Raw genomic sequence first — 19,902 nt, forward strand, 5'->3', positions numbered from 1 at the left:
TCGATTCAAAAGCCAAAAACAATCAAAGATTTTATCCAGTTTTAAATTGAAATTGAAAATTAGATGACTCGCGGATTAAAGATTGAATAATATGGATCAAAACTGAGCATGATTAACGGTTTGAATTGATCCGGAAATTCAATGCAAAACCAATCCGAATTTGATCCGGTTTAACCCGGTTCAATCCGGAACTGATATAATTTGTTCTAAGTTGAATCAAATTCAACACCAACCGTAGTCAGTGAATCAGATTGGTCTGCTTCAAAATGAATCTGAAACCATTTTATTCCGGTCCATTTTTATCGGGTATTGAAACTAGTTTATGATTGATTTCATACATCTTTCAATCCAGCTTAATCTAATTTCTGTTTGGATTGAGATACACTTCCAATCCAGTAAACCTGGAACCGATCAATTCGATACAGAATTGGTTTGGTTTTCACATACTGTTCAAGACCTGAACAATAAGAACATATTAATATCAGAGCACATGAATGTCCTGATATTTTTATCATACGATTGGCTATTTTCAATTATTCTAGGAAATATATCAAATTTCTCTAATATATTTTTTTTCAAAAAAACTCAATATAAACAACTGTTTGAATGGAAGCTCTCCGTGAAAATCTGTTCCAAGATTATAACAAGTAACATCAACTATACATGTATTTCTCGGTTTTTATCAACTTCACCAGTCATGAAACCATGCAAGCTGCCATATCATTACGACCAAATTTAGTTCAAGTACTGAGGCTCGACTATTATTGGCTGCCGCTATGTTGTCGCTGACGTGAGCTGCCTCACATTGTACTTGGCCAGTTCCTTGTACCTTTCGGCAACGCCAATTAAACATACAGTCTGAAAGAAATGAAGAACAAGCGTGTCAGCACATTTAGAAACAAGTCCATCCCCAAGTCTCCATGAATTTTGTTGCTTTGAATTGTGAGAGAAACAAACGCCAACGGCTACTAATTTTGTACAGTACCATCCTCCAGTTAATGGGGGAAAGTACCAAATTCGAGTCTCCTCCGCGATTTATCACAATTCTTTTGGTGGTTTAGACGAATATGCATAGAGATACACTGGTTTGAATCTCGGAAAAAAATGTTTTTCTTACCTTTACAATTTGGACCACTATACTCAAGTCAGGGCTGCCAAGATCGACTTTGTGTGGCAGTGGAACAGATTTGGCAACTGCATCAATAATTTTCGCTCCATCAATGCCAGTATTTGCACGAGCTTCATAGAGAACAGCAAACTGCAGCGGAAATAGAAATTAACATGGAGATTTGCTTTATCACGGATGATCGAGGGTAACTACTATACAATATATATCGAGCTCAAATAAGTAACTTAAACAAGCTCGATGACTACCCTTTTAAAATTTTCACTCGTTAATGAAATCTAGAACTGGTTATATCTATGTAGCACAGAAACCTCTAAATTTTTTCCCCCTGAAGTATCGGACACGGATACGATACGCGGCGGTTAAACGTCTTGGACACCGCAATGATATGCCATGAACATGACGGCGATACGTTTTTGGATAAGTTTTGGTAAAAAAATTGGCTTTTTCTTTTTAAATTACTGCTCTGAAGTTGTACATTGTGTATATTTACATAAATATGTATATATACTTCTACAATATATTTATAGAAATATGTATATCTATACAATTTTTAATATATATATATAGATTTATTAATAACTGTCGTATCCTAGCCGTATCGCGTATAATATCTTCAAAATTTTCCGTATCCGCATATCCGTATCGTAATCGATAGAATACACGTATTTGTATCCCTGCAACATAGGGTTACACCGATTACACAATGGTTCGGTAGGTACAAAATACAATACGGCTAAAAATTACAGGGTTGTACGTTTACCTTTCGTGGGGTCTGAGTTTCTACCGGAAAATACTTATCAACTAGAGATTTGATCGCTCTTCTGATTTCTTCATCTGATGCATAGCATGTGATTTCTATTGGAAGTACTCTTAACAAAAACCTGGTAAGAGATAGCAGGTTCTAAGCTCACTCATGCCAAATGTTAAAAATAATAAATGAATGAAACAGAGGGTATTCTAAAATAACCCATCGTTATTCACCCTAGGGGGGGAAATCAAGAGGAAACAACTTGTACAATACACCAAGAGGAAGCAACTTATATAATACGAACCTTGATATGTGTTTCCTCGTGGATGCAAGAGAGGTCATCATGTGTTGGACGATATCTTTCGGGCCAGGATCTCCATCTCTCTTGCGCATTTGTATAAAGACAACGCCATTACAACCGGGGTCTAGTTTGCTGAAACGCCTCTATTTTTTTTTTTTTAGAAGAGACATTGTATCAATAGCAAAAGCATGTTTTTCCACAAAAAAAGAAAAAAAGAAAAAATCTGGCAGCCATTTTCCACTCACCTTGCTCTTGTTACCCAACTCCGCTAATTCAGCTTCGATTAGCTGATCGACAGATTTTTTTTCTACCTTGAGAGACGATCCATTTCCAGATTCAGCTGTATCTGTTCGAACACGTAGTTTCTTAACGGGAGGCAACACAGCTTCAGCCTCTTGATTGAGGTGATCCTCAGGCTTCTCTTCGATTTCTTGTGTTTTCTTATTGAAAGATACATCGTCCTCATTCTGAGGTCCTGTCTTGTCTCTTGAAACAATGTTTACTCCAATAACAGGTTCATCTTCATTCTTTTTCTGCAACTCATCCACATCCCTTTGACCATCATCTTCTGCATCTTTATTCTCATTATTACCTTCATCGGATGAATCAGAGTATGAGAATTTGGTAATTTTGTTCGTAGGCTTCACCGATGGTTTCAGTTTCTCAACTTGTGACTCAAGCCCCTCCACAACATCTTCATAGAACTGCATCAAGAAACAACAAATTATAAAACTAACTATAACTAACTTCAAAGAAAAGGTCGAGAAGAAAAAACTAATAGATACAACAAGCAAATCCAGGTAGTGGTAAATGACACATCCGGATAAATGTAATTCCTACACCTGGATCCAAAACCAAACAAATGGTCCGGGTCTTTATTCGAGAGATGGTAATTAACATGTTTTTGGAGACAGACTGCGAGTTCTTAATGATAAAGGTACTAGATCCATAACAAGCATATGGAGAACAAGATCACACTACACCAATTAATTAAGCTAGACGGTGGAGAAAATCTGAGTCCCTAAAGCTTATGTTGAGTGAAATAGTAGGGTGCAGTGGAGAGAACATAACCTATTAGATGAAAATGAAAACCTTCAAAAGCAAGTAACTAACAACCCCGTCCACTCCTCCTGAAATCATCAAAACTTCATTATCTTACACCCACCACAATAATCGACAGGGAAACAACAAAAAGCTTCGATCTTTAACACACCAAACAGCAAACAAAAAACAAGAACTCAAACTTTGCCTTCTCGATAAAAAAATATACCGAGTCAATAACATTGATGGCTTCATGCGAAGCTTTGTGTTCCCTCCCACCATCACACGTTATGAAGAAACCCTGAACTCCTGGGCATAAAGGGTGAGCGCCCTTCTTCACTGGCTTCTGGAAAAACCCATAAAAAATATATCAGAAAAGCAGTAAACAATCAACTTAAAATCAAATTCTGAAAATATATGAATAAAATAAAAAACAATTATCATGGGAAAGAGATGAACTCAAACATAGTACATTGTGAGGGAGGTATTGCTTTCTTTTCTTGTTAATTTTGTTGGGGTGGCTGTTTGGCTTCGATTTAATCTCAGTCGCCATTGAAGAGCAGCGAAGGTAAATTGCAGAAGTTGCAGACAAACGTCTTTTTTTGTCTATGTTGGGCTGAAACTGTGGGCTCATGCTCTCATTTTTAGGATTTAAGTTTTTGCCCAAAGTGTGTTGGGCCCATATATTTTAGCTATTTGGATAGTTTGCACTGTTAATTTTTTTACACTTGAACAAAGGCACCAATTTAATATTAAAAGTTTTATTCAAATAATTGAAATATTCTTCACTTTTTACATGTCACATATGTCGGCGTTCTTAAAACTAGTTACTTTGCACACGTAGTACGTATTTGTATGATTTTTTTTATGATTATCGAGAGATTAAAGTGAAATTTGACAATTATCGAAACACTAAAGTGCTATTTGAATTGTTGTAATTAAAAAAAATTAAAAACAAAAGTGTTGATTGAAATAAAAAAAAAGTGTAATATTGATATCAATAAGGATAAAAATAGAAGAGCAAAAAACAGACTAAGACACCATTTTTGTCTCTATTATGGAGATTCTTAATAATAATAATAGATATTGGTTTTTTTTATAGTTAATTATTATTTAAGTTTAATTAATTTTTATATAAAATTATGAACACTTATATTGAAAATATTTATGATTATTTTGTTGTAGTTCATAAATATTTTATGGATAATGATTTATTTTTTTTCAAGAAAACAGTGATACAATTATCCTAGTACGCACATTGTGTTTATTTACTTATGTATGATATATATTTATTTTTCAAATAATTGTTTTTAATATAGTTTTTTTTACATTTAAATGATTATTAAATAAATTGAAAAATTGTTTATCAAATATATAGGAATTGTTTAGAAAAATATGGAGAAAGATTGATAAGATGTGTTACAAATATTAATAAGTACATAAAATAAAACATCTATCTTTACTTCTATAAAAATTTATTTGATCTGTCTTAATTTTACATTTCTGACCTCAAAAATTAACCTTGGGTTCCCATAGTTGTTGGGCAAAAAGGACCAAATATTTCCCACTCACGTTTTATCTTCAAAAACAATTCTCCCCAATACAGCAAACTTCCGACTTCCACTCCATGAAATCCGTCTTCAACTACCAATTCGTAAGTTTAATTTTCCCTCAATCCTTATCATTTCCTCTAATTTCGTAACCACCAAGAGCTGCATTTCTTATGAACCCACATCAATAGATTCGTAATGCATGCTGAAACCCACCAAGTTAAGAATTTATCTCCATTTTTCAGTTTCGACAGTCGATAATTGAACTTTTGTCATGCGTTGATTAATGTTTATGAAAATCGCCATGGCAGCTGGGAGTTCGGATCTCGTTTTGTAAGCTCGGGTCAGACCTTCGGATCTAGAAACACAAACATGAACGTTAGAATGGGGTCGGAAGGTTGTCTTGGCGTAACATCTCCGACGCTCAAGTCAGATAATAGAAAAACATAGATAATATTGTGTGTGTTCAGAATGAGTGAAGGTATGAATGCATAAATAAAGACCGAAATATAGTATTTATTGGAGAAGAGTCCCTATGTGACTGGAATTCTTTGACGATTAAAACTCTGGTATTTGTAGAGTCCTAAATCTGTAGGACTCTAAATTTTTATTTGTAAAGTCCTAAATCTGTTATACTCTAGATTATCAGAATCTTTGATATAGTTAGATTAAATATCACACATTAATTCTGGGAGCTCCTTGAGGAATGAGCTCGTATAATACCAGGATTTATTTCAAAGCTCAGCTCGGGAGGTTGCCCGAGACCTTCTCGATCGGTGAAACAATATATTCTGGGAGGTCGGCTCGGACCCAGCTGAGAGGTTGGCCACGTCTCGCTGATCGATGAAGTATGGAAGTATGGGAGGTCGGCTCGGGTGGGCTCCCGGATGACCTGCCAATGAATCTGGATAAAGGGAATCCTGCGTGGGTCCTTGGATGATCTGGTTGATCGGGTGAATGATGTAACCTTGTGATTAACCTTTCTAAATCATGATTGAGCTAATATTGACAAATAGAGTCCTCGATCTACTGAAAAATAAGTCAAAATTTTATGTATAAAAAATATCGAGAAAAAACAAGTCATCCGGGCGCGGAACAACACATGGCTCCGCCCGTGAGGCTATAAGAACAATAAAAATGAATATAATTATGAATTAGAAAGCTCAAACAAAGAATTTTGTATAGAGATTAAAGTTTGATATTGAGAATTTTTAAGACATTTACCCTTAAATTTATTTCCAAAAGGTCAATAAATAAGTAAATAAAATAGCATGTAATACAAGTTGTATTAAGAAGATTATTTTTTAAAAAATTGTTGATCAATTTGGTATTTTTATTATTTTGAAAATTAAATCACCACCACACACATTTCTCCCACTGCCTTCAACACACTGCACGCACCACGTCTGGTGTTCATTGAGCTTACTCTCTCTCGCATATGGCGTCCAAATTTTCACTAGCTCCCGCCACTGATCTTCCGATATCTAGAGTGCCACTACCCAAATACCCCCATCCAGTCCCTTTATTCCCTCTTCTGCCCCTGAATTCTCATTCTTTCCATTGTTATTACAGAACAAGAAAAGTGGAATCATCGTATCTGTGGTGCTCAAATGCTGCCAGTGAAAAAGTTGGGGAACCTTTGGCGATAGACTCGATTCAGGATTTTGAAGATGCCCCTTTACAGCCCTCGAGGTCTAAGCTGGTTCTTGTGGTTGGTGGCACCGGTGGCGTTGGTATTTTCCTTATTTCCACTCTGCATTTTTCACATGTACACGCACATACCCAGCCGCATATGTGCATACATATGTTTATATGCAGAAACCGACTCGATACTTTTGATGAGTAGCATTGATTTATTTTAGGCTGGCGACGCTTTGATATTTGGAAAAAAAGTTACTAATGAAAAAAATTTGTTCTCATGTGAATCTGCAACCTACTGGCTGGCCTTGTATACATGAAATTTTTCGTAGACGAACAGTAGTAGCGTGTCTATTTATCTTGTTAAAATAAATAATTTGACTTTGACTCGTGTACTTCCGAGGAACATTTCCATGCTATCTTGTAGAATAGAGGAAATCCCAAAATCACTTTTTAATGGGGGATGGGCAACATTTCATCAAGAATCTTTTGGAACCAATTACTATTTGAGGCCTTTATGCGTCGATACTAGTCTCTTTGAGTTGACTTTTCATGGAGAGGTGTAGTTTGAAGACAAGTAGACAACTCTTTAAACAATGCTCCTCCTATCAATTTATGGGATAAAAGATTCAGAATAAGGCCTTTGAATTTCATTCTTGTGAGCCTATTTTTAGAAACTCGTTTTTTATTCCGCACTAAGTTGATTATATCTCCTGTATAGGACAATTGGTTGTAGCATCATTTCTCAATCGGAAAATCAAGATATGCCTTTTACTCCGAAATCCAGAGAAGGCCACCACACTATTTGGCAAACAGGACGAGGAAATATTACAGGTTTTTTATTTTCTTATCTGAAATATGGACTAATTGACAATATTAGCTGTTCATTGTTTTGTTTTCTTTCAAATTTGGCATACCAAAAAATTAAATATATCGTTTTCCAAATTCATGGTGTCCTTGTTCTAAACGAAAATTTCTCAACTTTTCAGGTATGGAAAGGTGATACTAGGAATCCAGAGGATTTAGTTCCCTCTATGTTTGAGGTTCGTGGATCACTGTCTGCTTTAGATCTCCATTCTTGCTTTGTTTGCGAATAAATGTTAAATGGACCTGTTTTCTAGCACTCAGCGTAAGTAATAAATCTTGGAAAATGTTGTGTTATAGGGCGTCACACATGTTATATGCTGCACTGGAACGACAGCCTTTCCATCTAGGAGGTGGGATGGAGATAATACACCTGAAAGAGTCGGTCAGAATTCCGTTAATGGATTACAATTTCTTACTCATTGTGCTATTTTCCACCATATAAAATTTAAATTGCAGTATTCCTTAGAATGTGAATAGGCCAAACTAAACTGTAGAATTAGGATTTACACTACCTTTTACTTTAGTCCTTAAACATTGGAGTTACTCTTAGATAATACTCCTAGGTAAGGAAGGCACGAAGCGGAAAATTGGTTGGTTCAAAAATAGTTAAACACTTCAATTTTGGCAAAACTTGTATCATTAGTATCACTGTTACAGATGATTATGTCCTCGAACTTGGAGTATTTCTCCTTCAAATCGGCCTTCATTATTTTTTATTCCGTGTCCTTATACTTTTCATGATAATGCGTTATCTGAAGCACTTATGTTTTGCCTCTGTAGACTGGGAAGGTGTGAGAAACCTAGTGCTGTCTTTGCCTTCGTCATTGGAAAGAATTGTTCTTGTTTCTTCGATTGGAGTCACCAAGTTCAACGAACTTCCCTGGAGGTGTGGCATGCTTCCATCTGTTCTAGCACACACCCTTCTGTGATTGGTTACTTACAATATTGGCCCATGCCTCAGTAATATTGTATTTGTCTTATGCCATAGCATCATGAACCTTTTTGGTGTCCTGAAGTACAAGAAAATGGGGGAGGATTTTGTTCGAAATTCTGGCCTCCCATTCACAATAATCAGGTATTCGGAGTTCTGGACACACTTCTATTCTTAGTTTTATACATTTCGGTGTACCTCTGTTGGTTTAAATATCTGTTTTCCTTGTACCAGGGCGGGCCGGTTAACAGATGGACCTTACACATCTTACGATCTCAATACTCTACTACAGGCTACATCTGGGGAACGACGTGCAGTAGTCATAGATCAAGGTAGAGCTGGAGTGTAATGAAATGAATCCAAGAAAATTTGACAGCTTGAGTTTGCTTGGTGTTACTTGACAATTTTTTCATCGTGTCTCAGGTGATAAACTTGTTGGAGAGGTTAGCAGACTAGTAATTGCAGAAGCTTGCGTACAGGCGCTCGACATAGATTTCACAGTAGGCCAGATCTACGAAATTAACTCTGTCCAGGTATGCATTTTAGATTTAATATTCAACCAGTTTCTATCACGCTGTGCTGTTTGGCTCCACACGATCCGAAAATAGATGCAAGAAATGCATTTGAAGGTGCACCATTAGAGGATATGAGATTTAAGTTAGTTACCAAAAGTTCAATTCTTGGAGCCTTTCTGTGGTTTAATCTGATCATAAATGGCAAAATCAATATACTATTTGCAGGGGGAAGGCCCAGGAAGTGATCCACAAAAGTGGCGGAAGCTGTTTAAATCTGCCGAGAAGGGAACAAAACATGCAGTCTGATTCTTGTAAATAAGTTTTATGTACATACATCACTATTTATTTATACATAAACAGCCACCCATCACTGTAGGCACCCATTGCGTAGGAGGTATTTTTTTTACATAAATATATACTACAATAATTCTTCAATGTTGGATTCAAAATCAAAATTAATGACATAATCTTTATTTTTATCCGATATAAATTGATTGAAAATATGTTAAACAAAATTTTTGAAAAAAATTTAAAATCTATAATTTTNTGATGCTCTTGTGACGATTCCTTTAATAAATATATTTAGTTTACAAGTTTTTATTTAATGAATATATTTGATTTAAAAATTAAATTTTTGAACCTGATTCAAATTTCGAGTGATTTTCCAGGAATGGGAAAATCTCCATGTGTAAGAGGGTTATATGATGAGAATTCAACAAAACCGATCGTCAAAATTTATATTTACAGTTGCTTGTAGTGTACGAGTTGAAACACACAATCAAATTAGAAATACATATATAATATTACAGAATGATACCCAGAAGAAATACGAATCTGTACTCCAAAAGAAATAATAAAAAAGGAATATGATTCTGGGTGGGTTTTTTTTTTTAAATTTATATATTTTTTCGACAAACAAGTTAAAAAATGATGTGAATTATTCTTAAAATCCTTCCTAATTAATCCTGTTGGGATATATACATCAATTGAACGTCTCATGAAAAACCCACAAAGATTCCTTTTTTTTTTATCTGTCCAGAATTTCTTGAATTCTCCGCCAAGTGGGGTTGGTCCGAAACGTTGATGGGTCAGTAGCGAAGCAGGAGTACAACGTAGAAACACAAAAACGTTGGGAAATTTCTGCGCCATAAGAACCTCAAATATGGAAGAAGGTAGCTTTTTTATTTGTAGTTTTTTTTTATTAGATCGTGATTGGCTTTTGATTTTAGATTTACTTGGTGGATTAGACGCCTGAATGTTTTCGGGTATTCGTGATTTTAGGTTTTGTTTTTCGTGTTTAAGTTTTCTGCTGCATTGTTGTGAGAACTAATTTTTTACCTTGGTTTGGATTCTGGTTCCTGGAGTTTCTGTTTTGTGTCAAAATTATCTCTTTTTGGCTTCAACTGGTTTTTACTTTAATGTTCTGTAAACATAATTATTTGCGTTAGTGTTGCAAGGTTTTATACTTTGATCTTCTTTGGTTTTCTTTGGTTCATGTGACTGATATCATTCAGGTGCTAACATCGGGAATCATGTATACTTAGAGGATCAGTTTGTTTTAATTAAACAGAAGAATGGTGTATTATTTGTGATTTTTATTGTTGTGGAAAACAAATGATGAATAAGAAAGATAAATTATAAGATGATGATATGTGATAAAAAAAAATTTCCATATGATGAATAAGACCAGATAAATTATAAGACGGTAATATGTGATAAAATAAAAGGTTTTTGGTACTATTGCAGTCATTGATTTTTTGGGCTTCTTGTGATCGATCACTTTGGGGTTATAGCTATCATTTACTTTTCAATGTCTTAGAATCATGTGAGGTACATTCTGAAGATGATAAAACCCTTCCGGACAAGAACAAGAAGAGGATAGTCAAGACACATGCTCAGGTCGAAGCATTGGAGAAATTTTATATTGGTAAACTTGCTCATTTAAATCTTCCTGTTTCTGTGTGCATCTCTGACGTGATTGTGAAGAAAGTATTTTTTTCCCACAGAACATAAATATCCTTCAGAACCCATGAAAATACAACTTGCAGAGTCTATAGGTTTGACAGAAAAACAAGTTTCTGGGTGGTTTTGCCACCGGAGGTTGAAGGACAAGAGATTGTTGAATGCGGAAACTTGTGTAATTGGAAGACAAGACCGTTCAAGTGGAGTCATACAGGATCGAGGTAGTGGACTTCGGCAGGATTCCTGTGGCAGCACAAAACAGGGCGATGATAGGAATTTTGATACCAGAGAAGTTGAAAGTGGAAGATTAAATCTCCAAGAAATTTCCACAGCAGACTTCACACGTGAATGTGTTAGCCAGTATATGGGAAACAACATTCCCGTGAATGATTCAACTTCAGGAAGTAGTTCTTCATTACCTAACATGTCTTCCCGTCGCAATGGGAAGCCTTTGGATTTGGCAACTTCAAGATATCTAATACCAAAGTTTCCAGTGGAAGTGAAGGGTGTAAAAGCTAGGTCTGGTCCATCAGGTTACTTAAAAGTGAAGGGTCAAGTTGAGAATTCTGCCATAACAGCTGTTAAAATGCAACTAGGGAGGCATTATCGGGAGGATGGCCCACCACTTGGTGTTGAATTTGATCCACTTCCGCCTGGTGCATTTGAGGTCCCAATGCAGAATCCAGTTGATGGTAAGTTAGAACAGTTGATAATTATAAATTGTCAATATGTGCATCATTTTCTTTAGCTCTGCAATTTTAAACCATGTCAGTGTTTTATTCTGTGAACCCCCTGAAATATGTCATTTGCTTTAATTTTAGTGCGTTTAGAATCATCTGAAACCATTTCATATAAAGAGCTGATTTAGGATTCATGATAAACTTCAATTTTTTCTTGACTTGGTAACTATTAATGTTAAAGATTTCATATGATGCCTAGCAGATAAAATATTTGCAGGGTGTTATATTTCCTAAAAGAAATAGATATTGTTTATCTACTGTGGAATTCTAAAATACTGTTATCTGATTAGTATTTGTAATATTTGGATGGAGCTCACAGACGCTAACTTCCTTATACGCCACTTGTGAGATTATATTTCACTGTGTAAATCTTAATTTCGTTTTCGAGATACTACTGTCAGACATTGGTCTAGCCATTTTCCTGAAATTTGATTGTCACAATTATCAGCCATACCCATGCCTGGAAAATGTTAACAATAATGGTCTTAGTTTACTCTATTGACGTGTTGATCCTGAACTGCAACTGTCAGCAGTTAGGGAACTATGGTGAATATCATTTCATCTCATGTTACTTCTCACTTGGCAATATGATATGTTCTCAATTTGTGGTATTTACCTGATTCCTTTTACAATACATGGCGATTCTTCACTTTATCTGAGCTGTTAGGATGCCACTCAACAGTTTTTTCTGACTTCTCTTTCCTCATGTGAATATTTTTCAGAACCTTATGACTCTGGAGAACCTATTGTTCCTGCTTCTCCTGATGTTTCAAAGATCTGCCAGTACCCCACATTTGACAAGGTGAGTTAATTTTGTGACTTCTTCTTAAAGAACTAACTATTGCTTGTTGGAGTACTTTCAGGCTTATTAATTTGTTAAAATAGTGAGTCAATTTTGTGACTTTTTCTTAAAGAACTAACGATTACTTGGAGTATTTTCAGGCTTATTAAGTTGTTAAAATACAGCACGTGTTGGAGTTTAAAAATTATTGCTTCAGTTTTTCCTAAGATTATCTAATCTTTAACATATGCTATGACCACTGCAAGCTTAAACTTTATGGATGCATTATTGTCCTATTGCTTATGATAGGAAAGGCAAAAAACATGGTGCAAGGGTCGATGTCATGGATGACCATATTCTTGAGTAACTAAAACATATTTCTATTTGGATTCTTGTGAGATACACCTAAAGTTGATAAGAACTGATTGTTTGATTTTGTTCATGTTTTGCTAATGGACAAGTTATTGAAGAACTATAATGTCCCGCAGGACTACAAAAATTGAAATTAGGCTTTTGATGAGGTCTTGAAGGAATTTTTTCTTTTTGATTATAGTGAAATTTTTGTCGATGTCTCAAACAACTTTTTTTTGGGGTTTCTGTGAGAAATCCCTCGAGTCTTTATCTGAAAATTATGATATATCTTCCCAATCACACTTCAGAATTTTGGTAATTGCTTTCTTAACAAGTTGTGAAGAGCAGATTAATCTATTTTAAGATCATCCATTAATGTTATAACCTGATATTACAGCGATTCTTATCATAGTTTCATTTTATCTCAGTCCTCTCGGGACGTTGGATACAGCTCGGGCATAACCTCTTATAAGTCGAACATGGATAGAGCTAAAACGACCAACGTGTCTCATACTCCAGACAATAACTTCCAGCAAAAATTTGGGCTACAGACTTTGCTTCCCCATAGTGGTGCTTATTGTCCGAGGAGGAACTTCTCGGTAGAATTGCCCGAAAATTCATCCAAGTATGCAACTGGTTGTGATGATGGAGATGACTGCCAAATAAGGTCAAGACAAGGTGTTGAAGTAGTGAGAAAGCGTTCATTGCTGAATAATGGTCATGTACTTCCTTGTAGTGTGAAGTTGGAAGGGGAACCTGCGGAGACTTGGACTCCTAGATCCAGTGGTGTAAGGGTGGAAAGAGAACCTGCAGAGACTTGGACTTGTAAATCCAATGATCACAGTGCTAAGATATCTCTGGGAGATGTCAAAAAGGAGCCTTCTTATATGGCCATTAAAGGCAACAATTATCGCAATATATCAGACAGAGGGGGTTCCCGACATATTACTAAGGTGCGATGTTAACTTTGAAGTTTCGATCAGGTACTGCATTTATATACTTTGGTGCTGAAATTCTATACTCCAATTATGTAGGATGACAAATTTTATGGAGAAAGGAGAATAATGAATGAAAACTATGAGCCAGCTGAAGTCAAGATACCTTTTAAGAATAAGATGCCTGTAAGTTCGTTTTGTATGCCAACATCAATCTTCAACTTTTTCCCAATAAGCATTTTTTCCCAACATCTTTTCTTAACACAGGCTCCCAAAAGGATGAGGAGTGAAACATTGCACCGGCAGTATCAGCAAAGATCCTTACCAGTTGATAACCGGCCATGGACCTCTCATGTGATGAGGTTTGACCTTATGCATTTCCCTGAAATTATTTACGGAATTCCAGTGATCTTGGCTCTATCTTCCTTACATCTAACAATCTACGAGTCTTGGTAGTGGGGTGCACACGAGCCATATTAAGTTTGAGCAGTAACATACTCGAGCTCAGACAGTTATGTGTTTCAGTTGTTCAAAAAGGTTGAAAATTTTAGAATTTTGAAACTGACTAAGCTACAATTCATATCTTCAAAATATTTATCGGCAAGACAGGTTATGGTTGAACAACTCAAATATCATAATAATTTAAAAAAAATTTATAATGTGAATGAAGTATGCCTTCAGATTGACAAGGAATCATCACTCATACTCGAGCTCGACTTATATGTACCAGCTAGATCAAGAAGTTGTAGATAATTATTAGAATTTAAATGGCAACACATTTGGTACTTCTATAGGTTTTTTTTTATTTGCCTGATGACGCTTATCATATGCTTTAGGTCCAGAGCAGAGATGCCATCTAGTTTCAGTGAAGATGAGGGAAATGCAGAAACAAGTTCTTCGGTGGAGTAGGACGAGGTGTGGATTGTTTACAGTCGGGTCCTATTCCGTGCACTTGTAGAATTTTGTGTAGTTTGTACAGTTGATCGGCATTGTAACTTAGAAGTGTGTAATTATCATCAATTTGTGGTAGTGGCTTTTGGGTATCATCCTTGCATTGTGTCTATGGGATGTTTGTCGTACAGAGGCAGTTTCTTCCAATATTTGTGGTAATCAGAGCACCATGTTTCGAAAGAATTTTCTTCTTAGTTCCTGTAAATGTAATCCCAAGACCCTCGCTTCATTCAGATGGAATTCTGGTCCGAATACTAAAAATTAATGTGAAAACACGAATAAAGATCATGGTCTGAGTCCAACTTACTATTAGATTGCGTTTATTTAGTGAGATGTGATCATATGTGGATAAATCATATTGAGACTATTGAACTACTTTTAGAGGATGTGGAATAATGATAGATAAACGATAACATGTTTACTTTGATTGATCGATTTTATGACATTCAAACGTCACCATAGAGTCCGCGCTACTGACATATTCAGGTGGGTTCATTCTTCCAAATTGGTCGTAGGTCCCTTCATTGTGTTGTTCTTGTCTAGCTTGCTCTCTACCTTGAGGTTGTCCCCGTCCTTGTGCTTGAGTTTGCATGTGCATGAGCTGTTGACTTTGTCCGCTGTGGACTGTGGCTTGTTGTTGCAAGAAGTTACTAAACTCGCCCACTATACGGGACGAACTATCCTTCCCTTCGTTAACCTTTCGCTCAAGAGGCATTTTCCTACAATGCAGCCATTTTCAAAACATTTCAAAACATATATACAACATATCATAAAGGTACTTATCAAGATATATACAACAGAGATGCAGGAACATACATACCGGATTTCAAAAAGCTGGAGGAGTCATATGATCTTTAATGGTCCGTAAGAACGTAAAATTATGATTATGTGACGAGTTATAATTTTCCCCTCTACTTATAATAAATAATTTTATTTTAAATTTGTATTTGTAAAAAGATAATGTGATTTTTATTGAGAAATGTAAATTATTATTAATTCACTTATAAAATTATTTTAATTCATCGAAAATATTGGGTATATGTATTATTTTATTTTAAAAAATATAATAAATAAATTGAATTTAAAAAATTTCCATGAATAAGAATAAAAGGAAATGAAATGTATTAAAAAAGCATTTTAAATTATATGAATTTTTATTCATGTTAAATTTTTTAATGAGCCTTTATATATTATTTTTTTGGAAATAAAGGGTATTAATTAATTTTATTAAGTGAGAAATAGTATTAGTTAAAAATGATTATTTATCACACCTTTTATTTGTGATAAATCATAGTTGTTTTAAAGTCTAAATTAGATAAGTATGAATGTGATTTTAAGAGCTAGTACGGACCATAACAAACTAGTAAATATGATATTGATAGTATTAAGTATAATTCTATGCTTATCATAACAAGTAAACATAACCTTAAAGCATTATCCAAATGTGTATCCAACTACTTATATTTATTTTTACATAACGTTTTTTTTTATATGAACCCTTAAAAAATGAATGTCGATCATTGTATGCAGATAATGTCCTAAAAATAACATCTTATTAACTTTTTGTGACGCCCCAGATTCGACAACTGTCTTCACTGTAGCAAGACGAGTCTTTCCAGCGTGTTTATGTTCTCAGTCATACGCACATTAGGAAACTTCACAGGTGGTCACCCATCCCAAAATTGCCCAAAGTCAAGTAAGCTTAACTTTGGAGTTCTTATGTAATGAGCTACCGAAAAGAAGATGCACCTTCTTGATATGAGTAGTACATATCAAATCTTTTAAGCACTTCTCAACTGCACAATCACATACCTGAACAGTTTCGGAATCCCTCTCCTTCCGGTGTAAGATCGGTTCATTCATGTTCTCTCTGCCTAGAAGCCTGTCAGGAGCCGCTCATTGTCCGTTCAACCTCATGGCACCGACGATCACCCCCGCCCTCTTCGGCCTCGGGCCTCACAGTACGGGTTTGGAAGCCGGAGAACGTGTTCGGAGACCTTTCCAACTTATCTTATGATTGGTAGTGAATATCCAGTCCAAAGGTTGTGGTGATCCTTGTCGGCCAATTGCTGTGGTGTTAGTTTGATCAAATGAATTATGTTATGGTGTCACATTTCAATAAGCAGAACTCTACGCAAAATGTTTAAGTTTGTGTTATGTCAAACGAAACATGTTTTAAGAAAATGTTTATGCAGGAAAGTCACGTCATATTTATTTATGCTAATGTAATTTATGTATCAAGCATGTTTAAATTGCATGAATTTTTATTATGTAGTATTCATTATTCACGGTGTAAGGCCCGAGATTTGATTTCGGTGATTTGAGATTAATTATCGACAAATGAATATAATTATTGAAGATCGTTCCGAGACTTGGATTGAGTAGCAAAAGACTTGAGGAAGCATGGAATTGTCGAAGAAGATAGTAACCAAGAAGCCGGAACAGAACATTGCGCGCACATGCGCGGCTGGAGGCGTGCACAGGCGCGGAATAATGAGCTGAGCATTGTGCGAGACAGAACATCTCGCGCATATGCGCGACATGACTAGCGCATATGCGCGAGAGGGTGATTTCCCGTAAGGCAAGTCCAGAGAGGTGGGCGCACATGCGCGGAGTGGAGGCGCGCATATGCGCGACTATTGTAGGCCGAGACAGTGGGTCTCGCGCAAATGCGCGAGGAGAGGGCGCGCATATGCGCGAGTTGCTGAAACGCCGGACAGGAAGCCAGGCGCATATGCGCGGGCCTTGGGCGCGCATATGCGCGACGCATGCATTTTGCAAATCAGCCACGTTTCTTTGGCATGCCACTTGTTATGTATATATATGTCTATATATGATGTATTCTTAAGATTTCCAGAGAATTCCTTAGAAATCCTACAAGTTCCATCGTAGGTTTAAATTGCGATTTAGCAAGATTCGCTTATTAGATTTTGCATCCAACTACTGTACCGTGATCCTCTCGACGAGAGCTACAATTGGACGTAAGTTTTACTGCGTTTTGATATGAGTTGAACATATGATGTTGATGGAATTGAATAGAATTCATATATGATGTTCTTGACATAGTAAACATCGTAGAATCAAAACCGGACTGAAGAATAGATACCGTATGGAATTATTATGATTTTCGGAAGGAATTGACTGAGATTCGATATCAGATGTGTATTATCGTTGAGATTATGAGTTGTACCGTTATTGATTTTGAGTTCTGATATTATATCTGTGATGTTGAGATTGACGGAGTTATCGAGAATGTATTGTTATGCCGTCGAAACATCAGTAGATCAATATTGATCAGATTCAGTATTGATTGAGATTTTATCGTACTTTATTGACATTGATCAGAGTATGTCTTGATTTGAGTATTGATCAGACCAGGTTTGAATTGAGTTGTATATTGATATTGTACCTGTTTGATATTGCCATTACAAGATTAGGTATGAACAGAGTTGAATTCGAGACTTCGTCTTCGTCGGACCGAGAAGATAAAGGTATAAATTAATGTTGAGTTGGGATTGCACAACTCGAGTGAGGTTTGACTTGAGTTTCCCTAAATCACATACTTTATTTTATTGCATTGATATGTGCAATTAATGAATTGATATGCTTGTTCTATTGATTTTAGACGAGTATTAGACGAGTCATCTTGTGACAGAAGTGCCTGATAGTGGTGGGATCGCCACGGGCACATTGCACATTGTCACAGGATAGGAATATGGCGATAGTGCCACAGTCTGTGACGGATAGGTCAAGACACCGGATGTTTGGTCATATCAAAGTGGATAGAATTGGAGTTGCTTCTATTACTGATGTTCGATATGGAAAGGGCCAAAGTCCGTGAATAAGAACGTACCACCACCCCGATCGAGAGTGTAGGTGGGTGTATGTTCTTACTCAGATCGGGATCCCTAGATTAGGACTGAGTCGAGTCTGAGTCTGAGAATCACGGAGAGTGATTCATTGATTGATATTGATTTATGTTCCTGATTTTGGTACATGTTTAGAATATGACTTTTTATTGATATTTATCCATGTTTCGGATTGTGATACATGCGACGAATACTTTATTCATGTTTTGATTAGGATGCATGATATGAATATCTTTTATATGCTTTTACATTGATTATATGATTGCATGCGTACATGGTTTATACTGAGAATATAATTCTCACCGGAGTTATCCGGCTGTTGTCTTGTGTGTATGTGTGCATGACAACAGGTGGGACAGGATCAGGGTCAAGAAGAGAACGAGGCTGGACTAGATAGCGTGGAGATTCGGGCTCAGAATTAAATTAGGATTCAACACTGATATGTAGTTGGACCTAGCTGCATTATTATAGACAATACCAGATTTGTATGTTTATGTTTAATATGTATTTCAGATCGATTTACATTACGTTTCCGCTTTGTATTTTAAAAAAAAAAAAATTTTAGATCCTGTTTATTATAATTGATTAATTAGTCCCAATGACGATTAAGAACATGATTAGCGTCCGGGTCCCCACACACGGTTTGTGCATGCTGAGTTTTAGACTCGCTAGATTTGATTGATGCAGATTTCATTGTTGAGAAGGCTGGAGTCTTTGACCAGTGAACAAGCTCGGACTGTAGGTAGTGCACGCCTGAAGACCTTGCGGTTTACGTAGAGTTTTCATGCATGTTAAAAAAAAATTATTTAGTACTCTGATTTAATTTTGATGGGTGGAAGAAAATTTATTAGTATGCTTTGTTTTTGAAATATTTTAGGGATGTTGACACGAATAATATTTATGCATTAAAATAGTCACTATTTAAATTCCTTTAATGGTTTGTATTTCGAAATTTTGGGTATTTAATTCTTGGAGGTTTCAAATTTTTCCTTAGTTTATTTAATGAATTTTCGAAAATGCTAAGTAGGTATTTATTTAATTTAAAAGTTAAGAATTTTGAATTTAAATGAAAAAGAAAAAAATTTATTTTTCGCATATTTTAAGATGTCATGTAAGTACTGATGGTTACAGATATACCTTGTACTATTAACCCATCATATCACATAGGATATCCACCCTGGCAGATGAGTGGTGAATCCCGAGTACAATGCATCGGCTCCTACGTATGTCGAAATTACATCCAAGCTCGTCACCTGATGACCCTCATGGAGTCAATAAACGAATAAAAGTACAGTGCTAGTATGTAGAGCCTCAATGTTGTCCAGTGTCAAAAGATTAATAGTGTACAACCATAACTGCAGACTTATCCACTAGATAAGTGATAACCACAATGAAAGTCCGAGGGAGGTTTTTTCAGTGCAATCATCATATGATCACTCATTTGTATGATTGGACATCTTCATGTTTATACCAATGAAACGTGACATTAACATCACAAATGCTAGTCTCGAGCTCGAGCGACCTTTATTCTTATTTTAGGCAGCTGAATCGGTTAGGAGCGAGTTTATAATATACAATACTCTTCGTAATGAA

At 35.9% G+C, this 19,902-nt stretch overlaps 3 protein-coding genes across 5 annotated transcripts; 2 read left to right on the forward strand and 1 right to left on the reverse strand.

Moving 5' to 3' along the window:
* Positions 1 to 564: 564 nt before the first annotated feature.
* On the reverse strand, positions 565 to 3,822 carry LOC140986879 (uncharacterized). Of its 2 annotated transcripts, XM_073455268.1 has the most exons (7): positions 3,692 to 3,822; positions 3,449 to 3,565; positions 2,424 to 2,882; positions 2,182 to 2,321; positions 1,890 to 2,010; positions 1,118 to 1,258; positions 565 to 858 (listed from the first exon to the last, which is right to left on the reverse strand). In XM_073455268.1, the coding sequence occupies exons 1-7, from the start codon at positions 3,770 to 3,772 to the stop codon at positions 775 to 777; spliced, it is 1,143 nt and encodes a 380-aa protein (XP_073311369.1). In that variant the 5' UTR covers positions 3,773 to 3,822; the 3' UTR covers positions 565 to 774. The 2 variants fall into 2 exon arrangements, with proteins under 2 accessions (XP_073311369.1, XP_073311370.1); XM_073455269.1 differs by lacking the exons at positions 565 to 858; positions 1,118 to 1,258 and adding an exon at positions 1,663 to 1,803.
* A 2,310-nt stretch (positions 3,823 to 6,132) lies between these two features.
* Positions 6,133 to 9,084, forward strand: LOC140986273 (uncharacterized protein At2g34460, chloroplastic). Its single transcript, XM_073454401.1, has 9 exons — positions 6,133 to 6,502; positions 7,129 to 7,241; positions 7,397 to 7,450; positions 7,572 to 7,656; positions 8,055 to 8,160; positions 8,263 to 8,349; positions 8,440 to 8,537; positions 8,629 to 8,738; positions 8,946 to 9,084. The coding sequence occupies exons 1-9, from the start codon at positions 6,208 to 6,210 to the stop codon at positions 9,024 to 9,026; spliced, it is 1,029 nt and encodes a 342-aa protein (XP_073310502.1). The 5' UTR covers positions 6,133 to 6,207; the 3' UTR covers positions 9,027 to 9,084.
* Positions 9,085 to 9,660: 576 nt separating this feature from the next.
* Positions 9,661 to 14,673, forward strand: LOC140986712 (uncharacterized). 2 transcript variants are annotated; one of them, XM_073455037.1, is made up of 8 exons: positions 9,661 to 9,892; positions 10,540 to 10,647; positions 10,727 to 11,374; positions 12,145 to 12,224; positions 12,983 to 13,507; positions 13,589 to 13,675; positions 13,757 to 13,851; positions 14,326 to 14,673. In XM_073455037.1, the coding sequence occupies exons 1-8, from the start codon at positions 9,883 to 9,885 to the stop codon at positions 14,396 to 14,398; spliced, it is 1,626 nt and encodes a 541-aa protein (XP_073311138.1). In that variant the 5' UTR covers positions 9,661 to 9,882; the 3' UTR covers positions 14,399 to 14,673. The 2 variants fall into 2 exon arrangements, with proteins under 2 accessions (XP_073311138.1, XP_073311139.1); XM_073455038.1 differs by lacking the exon at positions 9,661 to 9,892 and adding an exon at positions 9,961 to 9,985.
* The last annotated feature ends 5,229 nt before the right edge of the window (positions 14,674 to 19,902 follow it).

Source organism: Primulina huaijiensis, chromosome 10 (assembly GCF_012295235.1).
Source record: "Primulina huaijiensis isolate GDHJ02 chromosome 10, ASM1229523v2, whole genome shotgun sequence".
NCBI lineage: Eukaryota > Viridiplantae > Streptophyta > Magnoliopsida > Lamiales > Gesneriaceae > Primulina > Primulina huaijiensis.